General features: G+C 35.8%; 1 protein-coding gene across 12 annotated transcripts in view; it reads left to right on the top strand.

Annotated features, from left to right (window-relative positions):
* Positions 1-14,261, top strand: part of INPP4B (inositol polyphosphate-4-phosphatase type II B) — a 725,833-nt gene that overhangs the window by 552,750 nt on the left and 158,822 nt on the right. For all 12 annotated transcript variants that reach the window (XM_004263595.3, XM_049709522.1, XM_033402505.2 and 9 more), the window contains 2 exons: positions 1,841-1,971; positions 2,371-2,475. In XM_004263595.3, the coding sequence (XP_004263643.1) occupies positions 1,841-1,971; positions 2,371-2,475 (236 nt within the window). The remainder of the gene's footprint in view (positions 1-1,840; positions 1,972-2,370; positions 2,476-14,261) is intronic.

Genomic DNA, 14,261 nt, shown 5'->3' with positions numbered 1-14,261 from the left:
GGATCATAGCTCCCCAACTAGGGATCGAACCCGCACCCCCTGCATTGGAAGGCAAAGTCTTAACCACTGAACCACGAGGGAAGTCCCTGAACTTTTTTAATGCGGAGAAACCTTATGTTGTTTGTTTGTCCCTTTCAGAATGTGTATCTGTTTAATGTCCTCTCTTAGAACAAAAAAGCAGTGAACGCCAGGTTTCGTCTAGTTATTCCTGTATGTAAGTTTTGACATATTGGAGGAGTGTAATGAATTTTAAACCCCAGTTTGTAGATTCCTCCCGGCTTCCTTCAAGTCACTCCCTACAGAACGCTAAGATTTTCTGATCACACTTTGTCAGACTCCTCTTGGGCAGGGAGGTGTACTCCACCCCAATATTCCGCACCGTAGTCAGGGGCTTCACTCTTACCGTCCCCTCCATCGCCACCTCCCTTATAATTATTATTTCTGATAGGAATTCAGAGACAACATAAATTGTAAACCCATGGTGAGTTTATTAGTGTTAAACAGTAATACCTAGTTAAGATTTCTATTATAACCATATATTGAAAGTAAAACCCAAAATCTTACATATTAAGTTGACATATCACATTTGCTCTCTACCTCAGATTTGACCTAATTGCCCAGATTCTTCTAGACTTGATATCTCCAGCTTTTGGAATTATCTGTTTGTTTTGTCCTGAATTTCAATACCCTACCATCTGAGTCCACACAGAGAACTTGACTTCCCCACTCTTCAGCCTTCTCCCCTAACCCCGCTTTGGTCATGAATTTCCTTTACTCCCATTGTCCATTGATTAATTACTTCCATGAATGTTGTCTGATGAAAGTTAATCTGTGGAAAAGTTGAGAATGAGATTAATGTTCACAAAAATTGTGAAGACCTCAAATGGAAGATGCAGCAATACTATATCGCATTCCCATTGAAACCAAACAAAGGCAGCTACAAGCATTTGGAAGCAAGTCACATTTTTGCACACCATCCATTATTCCTGAATTTAACAGGATGTTAAAGCTTCTACATCTTCTGAATTTATTAGCTTGGTATTTAGCATGTTTCACAGCCAAAATAGCAAAGAAGTTTCATTACTGCTGGTTAAACTGCCTCATGAAAATGTTGTTGGTAAAAGGTTATAGAAATGAATGAGAAATCTAACCAAGAAGCATATTAAACCATTTATCATTATAATTTAAAAAGGCATTCTGATGACTTAAATTAACATGGCTAAAGGGTAGAGAATTAAAGTTAATAATTAAAACCTAGATCTTGATTAGCTCTTCTTTTGATAAAGAGGGGACAAAATATAGGCATACAGTATTTACCTAAATTGTCCTTAGGAGAAATTGAGACCAGTAAAATCATACCTGATCATACTCTTTATGGGCTTTAGAAAGATTACAGCTATATTATATATAAACTAGATTCCGTGATTAGCTTGTGTTTCCTTCACAGTCAGATAACCCTTTCCAAATTATTTCATGTGGGATAGTCAAAGCCTAGAACTTAGCTATCTCTCTATTGAGGTTTAGTGTTTTGTTTTGTTTTGTTTTAACTGAATGGCCTCTATTTATATTAAGGATAATAAGTCTTTGCCATCTTTGTGAAATTTTTATCAATAAATTTAAACCTTTTTTTTTTGCTCTTTGACATACAGGACTTTAATGTTTGTGTGGCCTAACCTAGTCACTTCTTCCTTTGTGTTAAAATGATTTTTTTTCCTAATAAGCACAGAGCTTTCCTGAAAAGGATGGTGAATCAGTTAGTTTGGCAACCCTGATTAAGCATTTTGTGTCTGTGGGTTTAAGATCAAAATAAATATTTTCTCTTCTTTTTCATTCTTAACAGAAACCAGGAGCTAAAAGAACTTGGTGAGCTTTCTCCACACTGGGACAATCTACGAAAAAATGTCCTTACTCACTGTGATCAAATGGTGAATATGTACCAAGACATTCTGACAGAACTCAGCAAGGAAACAGGTATGAAATCAATGACTTTACATATTCAAACTGAAATGAATTTCATGTATGTTATGTGAAAACAATAATAAATACTGTTGTTATGGACATAGAAAATTCAAGATTTAATAAAAAGCAGAAAACTTTTATTTCCAACTCTACCATCTTGGCATGAAAAACAAAGAAGAAAAAATTGCACTATTTTACCTCATGGTATCATTATAGGGGTAACTGAGAATTTTTTTTAATTAAATTTCTGAGAAGAAAATCCACTATTACAGAATATGTTTTTCTTTCTGAAATTCTTATAACATTTTTCTATGTCAAATGTACTTTTCAACACACACACACACACACACACACACACACACACACACTATTTATTTTCTAATGGTGTTTAATTTTTTTTTTTCCACCTAGGGTCCTCTTTCAAATCAAGCAGCAGCAAAGGAGAGAAAACATTAGAATTTGTTCCGATAAACCTACATCTGCAAAGAATGCACGTACACAGCCCTCACTTGAAAGGTAGTATATAGTATTCTTTTTCAAATGGGCAAATTATATTAGTGTGTACTTCTTTAAAAGGCTTGACTATTGGCAGAATTAGAAATTTTAGCAGTTATATAAAGGTGAAGATGAAACAATTGAAGCTGATAATGACCCTAGATACTACAAAAGAAACCATTACATTTTCGTTGCTGTGTTTCTGGGCAATGTTTTGTAAATATGCCACCTATGAACTCAATAACTATGAATTGAGTTACAGGTGACTATGCAAGATGAGTATTAGCTTTATTAAGTATTATCAGCGATGCCTAATAGCTCCCCATTGTGCTACTGTTTGAATTAGAGAAAAAGAAAAACAAGACTCGTTCATTTTGTGCCTATCCTGAGAAACCAGAGGCCAAAGATGGACTCATGTGCTGTTTCTCCGACTTAGTGGTGGCTATCACCAGAATCACCCACTTCCCTATGAGAAGCGGGTTTATCAGATAGAAGGTGCTACAGTATTTTGATGTACTTGGTTGTGAGAGACATTTTTCAAGAAAATACACATAGATTTTCATAACATACCTGAATAGTTCTAGAGTGAATGATACGGGGTTGAATTCATTGCCACTCAAGTAATTCCTTGCCATTTCTCAGTAAAATATATTTTAAATACTCTTCTCATCTCCCTTTTCTTTAACTTATTGCTGTATCAATTTTGTGCATATTTAGGGTGACCACCTGCCCTTATTTATCAGCAGAAGTCCCATACTATGCCTGTTTGTCCAGCATCTTTGTTAATGATGCCCTCCACATCCTTTCCATCTCAAAGGTCTCTCTGAATCATAAATGCTGTGGTCATCCTATGGGTACTCATCTTCCTAGGAAGCTAAAAGTTACTTTAGATCATCAAATCCTTTATGCTGAGTCTATCAACATATACATACAAACATGCACATACACAGATACATCTAAAGAAGCATTCTAACACCCAATTTTGTAGCCATTGTCACGATGAGGCTACAGGTTAGAGGTCAGAGTTTTAAAAAATTAAAATAAAATCTCTGTCTGTTTTAAAATTACCTGAAGTTTTATAATCAGAAAAATTAAATTTTTCAAGTTGGTGCATACTGATTGTGTATACACAACTAGCTAACGTATAAGTTCAAGTGTAGTTAAAATCATTCTGATATATAATTGTATTATCTTTGGTAACCCTTATCAACTATCTGAAATTTTAACTTGCATCCTGTTCACCAAAAATTATGTCAACTGAATTAAAAATGAGATGGATTGGCCTGAGGCTTTCAGGAATTCTTCCCTGAATACTGAGTGTCTGTTAATAGTTTGAACATAACAATATCTAATGGTTTTAAAAAAATCATCAAAACCAAGGTCATAAAGAAGCTGCAACATTCAAAAGCTATCTGACAACCAGCATAACTTTTTTTTCCCTAATGGCCTATATGAAGAGACTTTTATGATATAGTAAAAAAGTTTATATATTTTGGAGGGGAACAGAATTTCAGCTTTACTACTTTATATATGACCTTAAGCCTGTTATTTAATCTTTCTAAGCACTGTCTTTTCCTTCCTGATTAAGTGAACTAGACCACGTAAAACACATAGAATGAACAATAATAGTTTTTATGATACATGTGGCATTTGCTATCACTGGAACAAAACGGATCTGTCAGTTTTATCAGGACTGTTAAAATTGGAGGAAAGTAATCAGTTAAGAGCCTATTAAGAGACGTTGAAATCTTGAACTAAAGAAGTAGCGAGATTTAGAGAAAGGATGATTTAGAGAGGCATTTTAGAAAAATCATCACATGCAAGTACTGTGACTAATCAGGTTACAGCCATGGATGGGTAGCAGTATCATCAAACCAGATAGTTTGTTGAAGCCAAATTGATAGGAATTTATATTTTAAATGTGCATTTAAATATTTGGTGATAATCCTTAAAATACATCCACCACACAAAGAGAAATTATTATCTATGTGGCCTTTTACTTTATACTTATTTCTTGAAAACAAAAGAACCATTTACATTATGCTGTTTTCTCTAAGGTAATTTCTGAAAATAGACTAGAGTGAACTGGGATGATACAAGGCAGTTAGTTTTTGTTGCTCCAGTGTAAAAGGAAGAAACTGGCAACTAAAAGAAAGATATTTAGAAAAGCAAACAAAATTTCTTCTAATTAGTTTAGTGGGATATGTATCAGTTTCCTAGAGCCACCATAACAAAGTATCACCAAGTGGGAGTCATAAACAACAGAAATGCAATGCTTCACAGTCTGGAGGCTAGAAGTCTAAAGATCAAAGTGTTGGCAGAGGAGTGCATCCTCTGAAACTGACAGGGGATTCCTTCTTGCCTCCTTCCATACCTGGCTTCTTACGGTATTCCTGCAGTCTTTAGTTTTCTTTGGTTTGTTGGTACATCCCACAGATCCTCCGTCTTTGTATGTCGTTCCCCTTTATGCCTTTACACCATCTTCTCTGTGTCTGTTTCTGTGTCCAAAGTTCCCCATTAAGGACATTTTGGATTAGGTCATGTGGGATTAGGACCTGCACTAATGACCTTATTGCAACTTGATTGCATCTGTAAAAACCTTATTTCCAAATAAGGTCATATTCTAAGATATCTTTCTTGAGTGGGGGCACAGTTCAACCCATAATGGGATATATAAAAGAATTTCTTATTTGTGATGACAAATATCAAACAGTAAAGAGAAAAGCAATATTTTGAAGTTACGGAACTAGGGTACAACTCATCAACTAGAGGGTTTTTGACATAGTTTTCAGAAAGACTGATTCCTTTCTTTGAAGACTTAAGGAGTAAATGGGGGAAAGGACTAGAGAGTCTAACAGCCAAGAATTAATTCGAAAGTACTGAATTCTATTACATGCTGGTTTCTTTCCCCAAGGCTACTCATATATATATATGATATGCATGTCCTATGTATAATATTAAATATATGTTTTTAAAATATTTAAGTTTTTAGAAGTTTAAATGTTATTTTAAATTGAAATTCAGTTAAAGTAGGTGTTTACAGACTATATCACCAACTATGTATTATAATAGAAATTAAAATCTTGACTGAATTTGGGGGACTCTACCCCTTACTTTTTTTTTTATTTTGACCAAGTTGATAACCTTTCTGAGCTTTGATTTTCTTTACTTGAAAAATAAAATGGTTAAAAGTTAGATGGTAGTCAGTCTGATTTTCTACTTGCTTATATAACATATATTTAGCAGATTAAATGAATCAAGTTAAATGTATTTAAGATCCATGGTTACTGATTTGAATGTTTAGCTGAATTACAGACAACATTCTTCCAGGTAATGATGCAAGTAAGATTGGCCAAGCCTTGGTATTTCACTGGTGAGTTATTTGGATGTAGTCTACATCTATTTTAATTCTTACCATTAGTAAATTTCATCTATCCACATTTGATTAATATGTCTCTTATATTTGGAGAGGTAGCTATGCAAACAGGAGCAGGCAGGTTCACCAAAGACAAGGCTAATGTCCAGCTCTTGAAACAAGTAACAGCAGAACTATGATGTCATGTCTCATACGGACAAATGAAATAACCTTCCTTTAACTTCAGGTGCCCCCAGACCCATTAAGTTAATTTTTCATCTTTGTCCATTACTTAAATGCAACAAATAGAATACCCACCACAATAGAGATCTTAGCAGCAGTGACAATAACACAAATCCCTGAAATTAAGAAGACAGTTTCCCTCTCCAGTATATTTTACTTTCATAGAAAAACAGTTGTGAATATTATACAGTATGGATTCTTGTGTTATTATACTATGTTTAAGTTAGTTTGTATGTTTTATACATATATATATATATATATATATATATATATACAATAGCATATAGTACATAGAAAAGAGAGAGAAAAGGGAAGGAAGGAAGGGAGGGAGGGAGGGAAGGAGGGAGGGAGGAAGGAAAGGGAAAGAAAGAAAGGAAAAAAAAAGAAAGAACCTACTATATTATATCATAAAGCTGTGGCTATAATCAAATGCAAGATCGGCCAGGATTTACTGTTTAATATGGATGAGTCAGCTAACCTCTCTGCCCCTTAGTCTTCTAATTTCTACACGGAAGGAAGGAGGAGACAAGAGGAGCTATTTAGATCTCCCTGATTTCTGTGTCTCAAGAGTTCAGGTGTATCACCTCATCAGTGAAGTGCAATTACCTTTTAGATATGTTTAATCATCATGCCAACTTGCTTGGACTATTTTGAAACAGATTTCCCTTAGAATTCCCTCTTGTCTTGAGATTCATGTCGAAGTCATTTTGTGGGTCATTTTAAAGTCAGGGATTATGCTTAAATTTTTCCTTGAAATGAGATCAGCATGTCTACATTTTTTTTTTTCATCAGCACTCTTTTTATAGTTGTAGGAATTTTAAAGAGATCTTCTGAGAAAAAATAGACTTACTATCTCATTTCTATTATTAAATGGCTTTTAAAAGGCTATGAGGCAGCCCTACTATTAGATTTCAAACCAACCTTGTATCTTTAGTTTGACAAGACTCAACGATTTGAACTCCACTTTCCTCATATGGTGTATATGATGAAATTTTCACAAAGCCAAGGAATTGTTGAAGCATAAAATATCAAAGAAAGAAGAGAGGCATATTATATTTTTTAAAAAAAAAGAGAAAAAGACTTTACACTTATTTTGCTTGACTTTTCTTTAAAATAAAATGCCCACTTAGATTTTTATAATTGAGTACCAAAAATCTGAAAGTTAAGGGCTATTCATGTCACAAAGATACATAATTTAAACAGCAGGATAAAATGAGGAAATTTTAAAGTGAGACAAATATCACTGATCAGATTGTTGTCTTAGAATTTTAATTTTTTATTGATTTTTTTTTTGTATATCTGACTTCTTCTAGAGGAAAACAGTCAATTACAGTTAATTCTAACTAAATTTTAAGGAGTACGACTGCTGTAGCCAAGAATGAGTATGGTATGGTAAGTGTATACCATTCTTCATTAACTAAACTAAGAGGCCAAAAAATAATTCCCTTGGTGTACATAGATCTATCTACTATTTATGTAGTAATTGCAAGTGAAATTCAAGGATGAAGGGGCCAAAAGAGATAAACCTAGCTGTTCCAGTACTGTGGTATTGGTAACTGATAATTATCAAATAACAGTTGCAAACTTTTAAGACTCCCTGGAGTCTTGTGATTTTTGTGATTTCCATAAAGAATGCTGATACTTAAAAATATTAGTGATCAATGTTAATTGTGACAGAAACTGTCTCAATTAAAATTAGGTATTATACAGCTGTACACAGTATGTTCTTATTTCAGATTATATGATAAACCAAAAATACCTAATAGCTGAAGAACAAAGCTGTTTTCTTTTGCTTAAAATCATATAAATTCTGAGAACAGAGTTCAGCAGCTACTTTCTAATTGTTTTCTTCAGAACCACTCTTTAGTTATTTATGATTGTGGGGAGGAGATTTCCCCCACCCTCATTTGTGCAACTCTCCAGAGCCACAAACTAGGTGTCCTACAATTCAACTCAATTCTGACATTATTTTCCCAGAGACAGCATCAGATTCCACAGGTTAAAGGCTCAGCCCCACAAGACTGCCCTCTACTTCAGATGCCAATTGAAATTCCAGGTAGTTACCCATACTTCTGACCAACTGGCTAAAAATCAGGGGTTCCCACAACCCCTTCCTTGGATTTGATTAATTCGCTAGAGAGACTCACAAAACTCAGAAAAAACATTCTACTTGCTAGATTACTGTTTATTATAAAAGGAGAGAACTTAGGAAGAGTCAGGTGCAACAGATGCATAGGGCAAGGTATGGAGAAAGGGCGTGGAGCTTTCATGCTCTCTGAGTTCCCCCAGCACCTCCATGTGTTCACCAACCTGGAAGCTTTCCAAACCCTGTCCTCTTGGGTTTTTATGGAGGTTTCATTACACAGGCAATATTGATAAAATAATTGGCCATTGGGATTGAACTCACCTTCAGCCCCTCTTCCGTAGGGGAGTCAAAGGAGAAAGGACTGAAAGTTTCAACCCTCTAATCTCATGGTTGGTTTCACTGGCCACCAGCCCCCATCCTTAGGTGCAGTCCAAAAGTCACCTCATTAACCTAACAGAAGACACCTTTGTGGCTCTCAACACTTAGGAAATTCCCAGGGTTTGGGGAACCCTGTGCCAGAAAAGGGGACGAAGACCAAATATTTATTTCATATTATAAATCACAGTATCACAGTAATCACTGTTTAAAAGTTAATACCTCAGAGCAACTCTTTGAAACTCAAATGTGCAAACACTATTTAAGCCTAATCTCTTTGAGCCTCTGTAAAATGTGGACATAAAGATCCCAGCTTTTTGAGAAATGGTTCTAATCAAGATGGGTAAAATCAAAAGGCAACAGAGAAAAGTGAGAGAGGCAAAAGAGAGACCTTATTTACTCTTTCAGTATCCAGACAGAAACTCTAGTGTCCCTGCAGAGAAGACCTCTTGATTCTAATGGGATATTATGGTTGGCTTGGGAAATGGGAGACATGGCTTCTGGAATATAGATAAGATGCTGCACTTCTAGCTCTGCTGAACCACAGTAGTACTATTTTCTACTTGCTTATTTGAAATGCGTTCTATGAAGTCCAAAAGTGAAGAATATTTGGGGAATGCTTCTATATTTACTTCTTGGTACCTGCACCTTGGCTCCCTTTCTATTCTTATTTTTTTCAAATCGTGATTGTTGTGCTACTAATTATTGTGTAAGTTTTCCATAGAATTTCATATTTCCAACCTGCTTTTATTAACTTACTTTTGTTATCTTGTTTAAAATGATAATTAATGGTAAAGATAATTATAAAAATGATAATTTACTGAAAAGATTGGGAAAGAAAGGACCTGGCCTATGTAAACTTTGGAAAGGACTAGATATTGTAATCCTAAATTAAAAAACACTACAAACACTGTACATTCGTTAGTAATTCTTTTTTTTTTACAGAGGTAGGGTTAACAATTCTGAAGCTGTTTTATTTTTCACTAGGATTGACCATATATTTAAATATGTGGATAGGGAGATTCAAGTTTCTCAATGTCAGGGAGAGAAGGTAGAAATAAGGAAGGAAGGCTGGAAGGAATCTTGTGAGGCTGAATTGAAGTCAGAGGTAACAGCATTGACTCATGGTTTTTGTTGTTGTTGTTAGTACAGTATAGATAGAGCAGTGGCTAGATGGATAAATATAGATGTGTGTGCACAAGTTAGTACACATACATATATTTTCTAGCTCTAGCTACTGAAAGGGATTGAAAGCAGTAGCAATGAGTGTAATTGCTCATAGTAATTAATTTCTGAACACCATTCTCCAATAAAAAGAACTAGGGTTCCTTGGAAAGCTGGTTGATTCCAAGGCTGCGGCAGGGAAAATATGAGTCTGGAGTATCTTGTGGCTCTAGAAAGTAAGGAAGTGTCCAAAAACCAAAAAGCAAAATAAAATAAAATAAGACAAAACAAAAAACAGAAGGGGCTAAAAAAGTGACACAGGAGCCATTCCAAAGGGGCTCCCAGTGGACAAAGCTGGAACAATTTAAACATAAAGCTAGGGTTGGATTATGAATCAAAGAACAAAATACTCATATTGATGTTAATAAATAACTGAATAAACACATGAAGGAAGAAGAAGGGTCATCTATTCCTTCCAGAAGAATTCCAATGAATAAATTTGGCAAGAATGAGGGAAATGGAAAATTACCATTTGAACAGTAGTAATTGCCACAGGCAAGGTTCATCAGTGGATGCTAAAAGTAATGGGTACCAGTTTAAACAGAAACAGGAGACTTGCATAATCTTAAAGTATGTCCCTTCAAATACCTAGTAGCTCTACAGTGAAGAATCAACTCTAGGCAGTGGCCGATATCACCTTGACCAATGAATCGCAGTTAACATCAAGTAATACAGATTAACTTAACATACTTTCTGATACCATGCACTGACCATTTTAGATACCTCATATAAGTGCAGTCATGCGTATTTGTCTTTCTGTACCTGGCTTATTTCTCTTAGCATAATATCCTCAAGGTTTATATATGCTGTCACATATTGCAGAATTTCCTTCCTTTTTAAGGCTGAATAGTATTCCATTGTATGTATACAGCACATTTCCTTTATTCATTTACCTGTTGATGGACATTTAGGCTGTTTCCATGTCTTGGCTATTATAATTAGTGCTGCAATGAACACAGGAGTGCTAATATCTCTTCAAGATCTTGATTTCAATTCTTTTGTATAAACACCCAGAAGTGGGGCTGCTGGATCATATAATAGTTGTATTTTTAATTTTTTGAGGAACCTCCATACTGTTTTCCATAGCAGCTGCATCATTTTGCATCCCACAAGCAACAGTGTGCAAGGGTTCCAATTTCTCCACATCATGGCCAACACTTGTCTTTTTTTTTTTTTTGATAAGAGCTATTTTATAAATGTGAGGTGATATGTCATTGTGGTTTTGATTTGTGTTTTCCTGATGATTAATGACATTTACCATTTTTTCATTTACCTGTTCGCCATTTTTATGTCTTCTTGGCAAAATGTCTATTCAAGTCATTAGCCCATTTTATAAGCAGGTTATTAATTTTTTTTACTATTGAGTTGTGGGAGTTCCTTACATATTTTGGAAATTAATCTCATCAGATATATGATTCGAAAATATTTTCTCCTAATTCTGTGTATTTCCATTTCACTCTACTGATTGTTTCCTTGGCCATGCAGAAGCTTTTTAGTTTGATGTTGTCCCACTTGTTTATTTCTGTTTTCATTGCTTGTGCTTTTTGTGTCATTTCTATGAAATCATTGTTAAGAGCAATTTCATGAAACCTTTTCCCTATGTTTTTTCCCTAGGACTTTCACAGCTTTACATCTTATGTTTAAATCTTCAATCCTTTTTGAGTTGATTCTTTTGTGCTTGCTATAAGGGTCTAATTTCATTCTTTTGCATGTGATAATCGTAAGCTCTCTGTTATTCTACAGAATGCGATTCATGAATGGATATATATTCATGCCCATACCCTGGAGAATATATATACATATATTCCAGATTCTAATATATGTGTTTCTGGATAGTGTATCTAAAATTTTTATTCTTCAGCTAAGAATAGTAATTCCATGTATGATCTGAGGACAAACATGACAAACTGAATTTTCCCTCAAAATATTAGTTTATCTATTTGTTGACATTTATTGAGCACTTAAAACATGCATGATGCTGAGACATTTGAATGTTCTTCTATTTATATTTGAAAGATATGTGGAGGGGTATAAGTCTCAAAGCCTGTGTTTTGGGCAGAGTGATTGAATGGCCACCCATATAGGAGAAGCAATCCACTGCCTTGTGAATGCATAGAGGCGAGGACTGAAGAGGCAGTAGGAGTCTAGACAAGACATGAGGAAGATCAAAATTAAGGTAAAGGGCTTCCCTGGTGGCGCAGTGGCTGAGAGTCCACCTGCCGATGCAGGGGACACCGGTTCGTGCCCTGGTCTGGGAAGATCCCACATGCCACGGAGTGGCTGGGCCTGTGAGCCATGGCCGCTGAGCCTGCGCGTCTGGAGCCTGTGCTCTGTAACGGGAGAGGCCACAACAGTGAGAGGCCCACATACCGCAAAAAAAAAAAAAAAAAAATTAAGGTAAAGATGTTTAACATGTATAAGAGAGAATAAAATTTTGGTAGCAGAGTTGTTAGAACTGATCAGATATAATGCTGAGGGAAAGAGAGAAATTGGAAATGATCGTCAGGTCTTGAAGACTTTACTGGAAGACTTAAAGGAATAAAGTGTCTACATGGGTCACAGGGAACCAGAGAAGAAGAGCAGGAAAAGTCAGCACAATAGAATATTATCCAGCCATAAAAAAGAATGAAATAATGCCATTTGCAGCAATATAGACAGACCTAGAGATTATCATACTAAGTGAACTAAGCCAGACAGAGAAAGACAAATGGTTTTGCAAATTTTGCATAATCAAGTCATTTTAATCTCCATCAATTAAGACTGCTTTCTCCACTCAGATTTCCACTTCCCTCATCCTTCCCCTCTTGCTGGGTGGTGTTGGAGAGGCTACAAGTTTTTTTGGATCCAGTGAAAGTCCATAGACAACTTTTTTTGAAAATTGAGTTAGGAATGCATTTAATTTGGGCTTGGTGGGACATGTGGATACAGTTTATAGTCACTTTGGTATATTGTTGGTATTGCTGGTCACCCAGGTTTTAGCAGAAATGCAATGTATTTCATTACAACATCATGTTGATTTTTTTTTTTGTATTTAGTTTAGATTAACACAGGAACTGATCTTATTCAGAAGACTGAGCCTCAGAATCACTTCCCTTTTCAGACTGAAAAGTTTATTTTTATGGAGAAATAAGCAAAAGTTAAAATATCAGCTTTCTTTGCTTAATTGGTAGGATTACTTCCTATAGGGAATATAATCATAGACAATACTTACTGAATGCTAACCTCTTTTTACTACTTTGCACTCCATTTTCTATCTGAGGAGCTGAGACATAGAAAGGGTTAGTAGTTTTCCCAATGCTGCACAACTTATACATGGCAGAGCTGGGATCCGGAGCCAGGGACTCAGGGTCCAGTCAATAACTTAAATCACTGGGTCTCCATCCCTGGGTTAGAAGTTAGAAGGCCCTGGGTATAATGTCTTTGGGACTTCAGACAAAGCAGGTAACTTCTCAAGATCCTCAGGTTTCTCAGATAAATGCAGGTAGACAAGTCTTTAGTTGGCCCCTTTTGGGGGATCTCATGACTGTTCAAAAAAGCTGTGACCCCTTTCCATGAAGTAGAACAGATGCACCAATACAATTCACCATCCATCCCTGGGCATCTTAAAACCCTCTTCTTAGCCCTAGGCTAAAATCCCCTGGACTAGAAATCTGAAAATTTCACACTAGTCTAATGTGTTGCTATTTTAGGAAAAGATGACTTCTAGTTGATTAGTGACTTTTTAAAAGGACAAGAGCTCACCACTCCAACAATCCATTAAGTGATTGTTCAGTATCTTTACTAACCATTTGGTTTGGGTTGTATTTCTGTTTTTTTGTGACCTTGAGTTCTCTGAGTGCAGCTGAAGTCTTTTCAATTTAAGACGTATTTTATTAAAAAAAAGAAAGAAGGGCTTCCCTGGTGGCGCAGTGGTTGAGGGTCCGCCTGCCGATGCGGGGGACGTGGGTTCGTGCCCCGGTCCGGGAGGATCCCACGTGCCGCGGGGCGGCTGGGCCCGTGAGCCATGGCCGCTGAGCCTGTGCGTCCGGAGCCTGCGCATCCGGAGCCTGTGCTCCGCAGCGGTGAGGCCCGCGTACAGCAAAAAAAAAAAAACAAAACAAAACAAAAACAAAAACTATTTCAGGTGCATTTGGATTGAACCACTGTGAAGAAGTTATGGTGTTTACTTGAAGCTAATAAAATAATTTATGTTTTCCCTGTAAATGAGATCAGAAAAACAGCCAAGGTGTCAATACCAAAATCAATTTGAAAAGGATCTACTATGAAATTAGGTTTCTCAAATAAAATGTAGTTTAACAAGAGGACATTCACTTTTTCTTCTTTCTTATGGGGGTACTTTTCATTAGAATGTAAAAATGATGGCATGTCTTGAAGTGGTAAATTTAATATGTATCAAACTTGATGGCTTTGAAGATCAAAGGATTGAGTTTCAATTTAAATGTATGGATTTTTTATTTAAAAAAAACAAAGTATCTCACTGGAAAATAGATCAAGAGACATTTTGTGTATTCTTTCTATGTCACC

This window comes from Orcinus orca, chromosome 4 (assembly GCF_937001465.1).
Source record: "Orcinus orca chromosome 4, mOrcOrc1.1, whole genome shotgun sequence".
Taxonomy (NCBI): domain Eukaryota; kingdom Metazoa; phylum Chordata; class Mammalia; order Artiodactyla; family Delphinidae; genus Orcinus; species Orcinus orca.
Note: the sequence above shows the minus strand (reverse complement) of the source record. Positions and strands in the feature narration are given on the sequence as shown.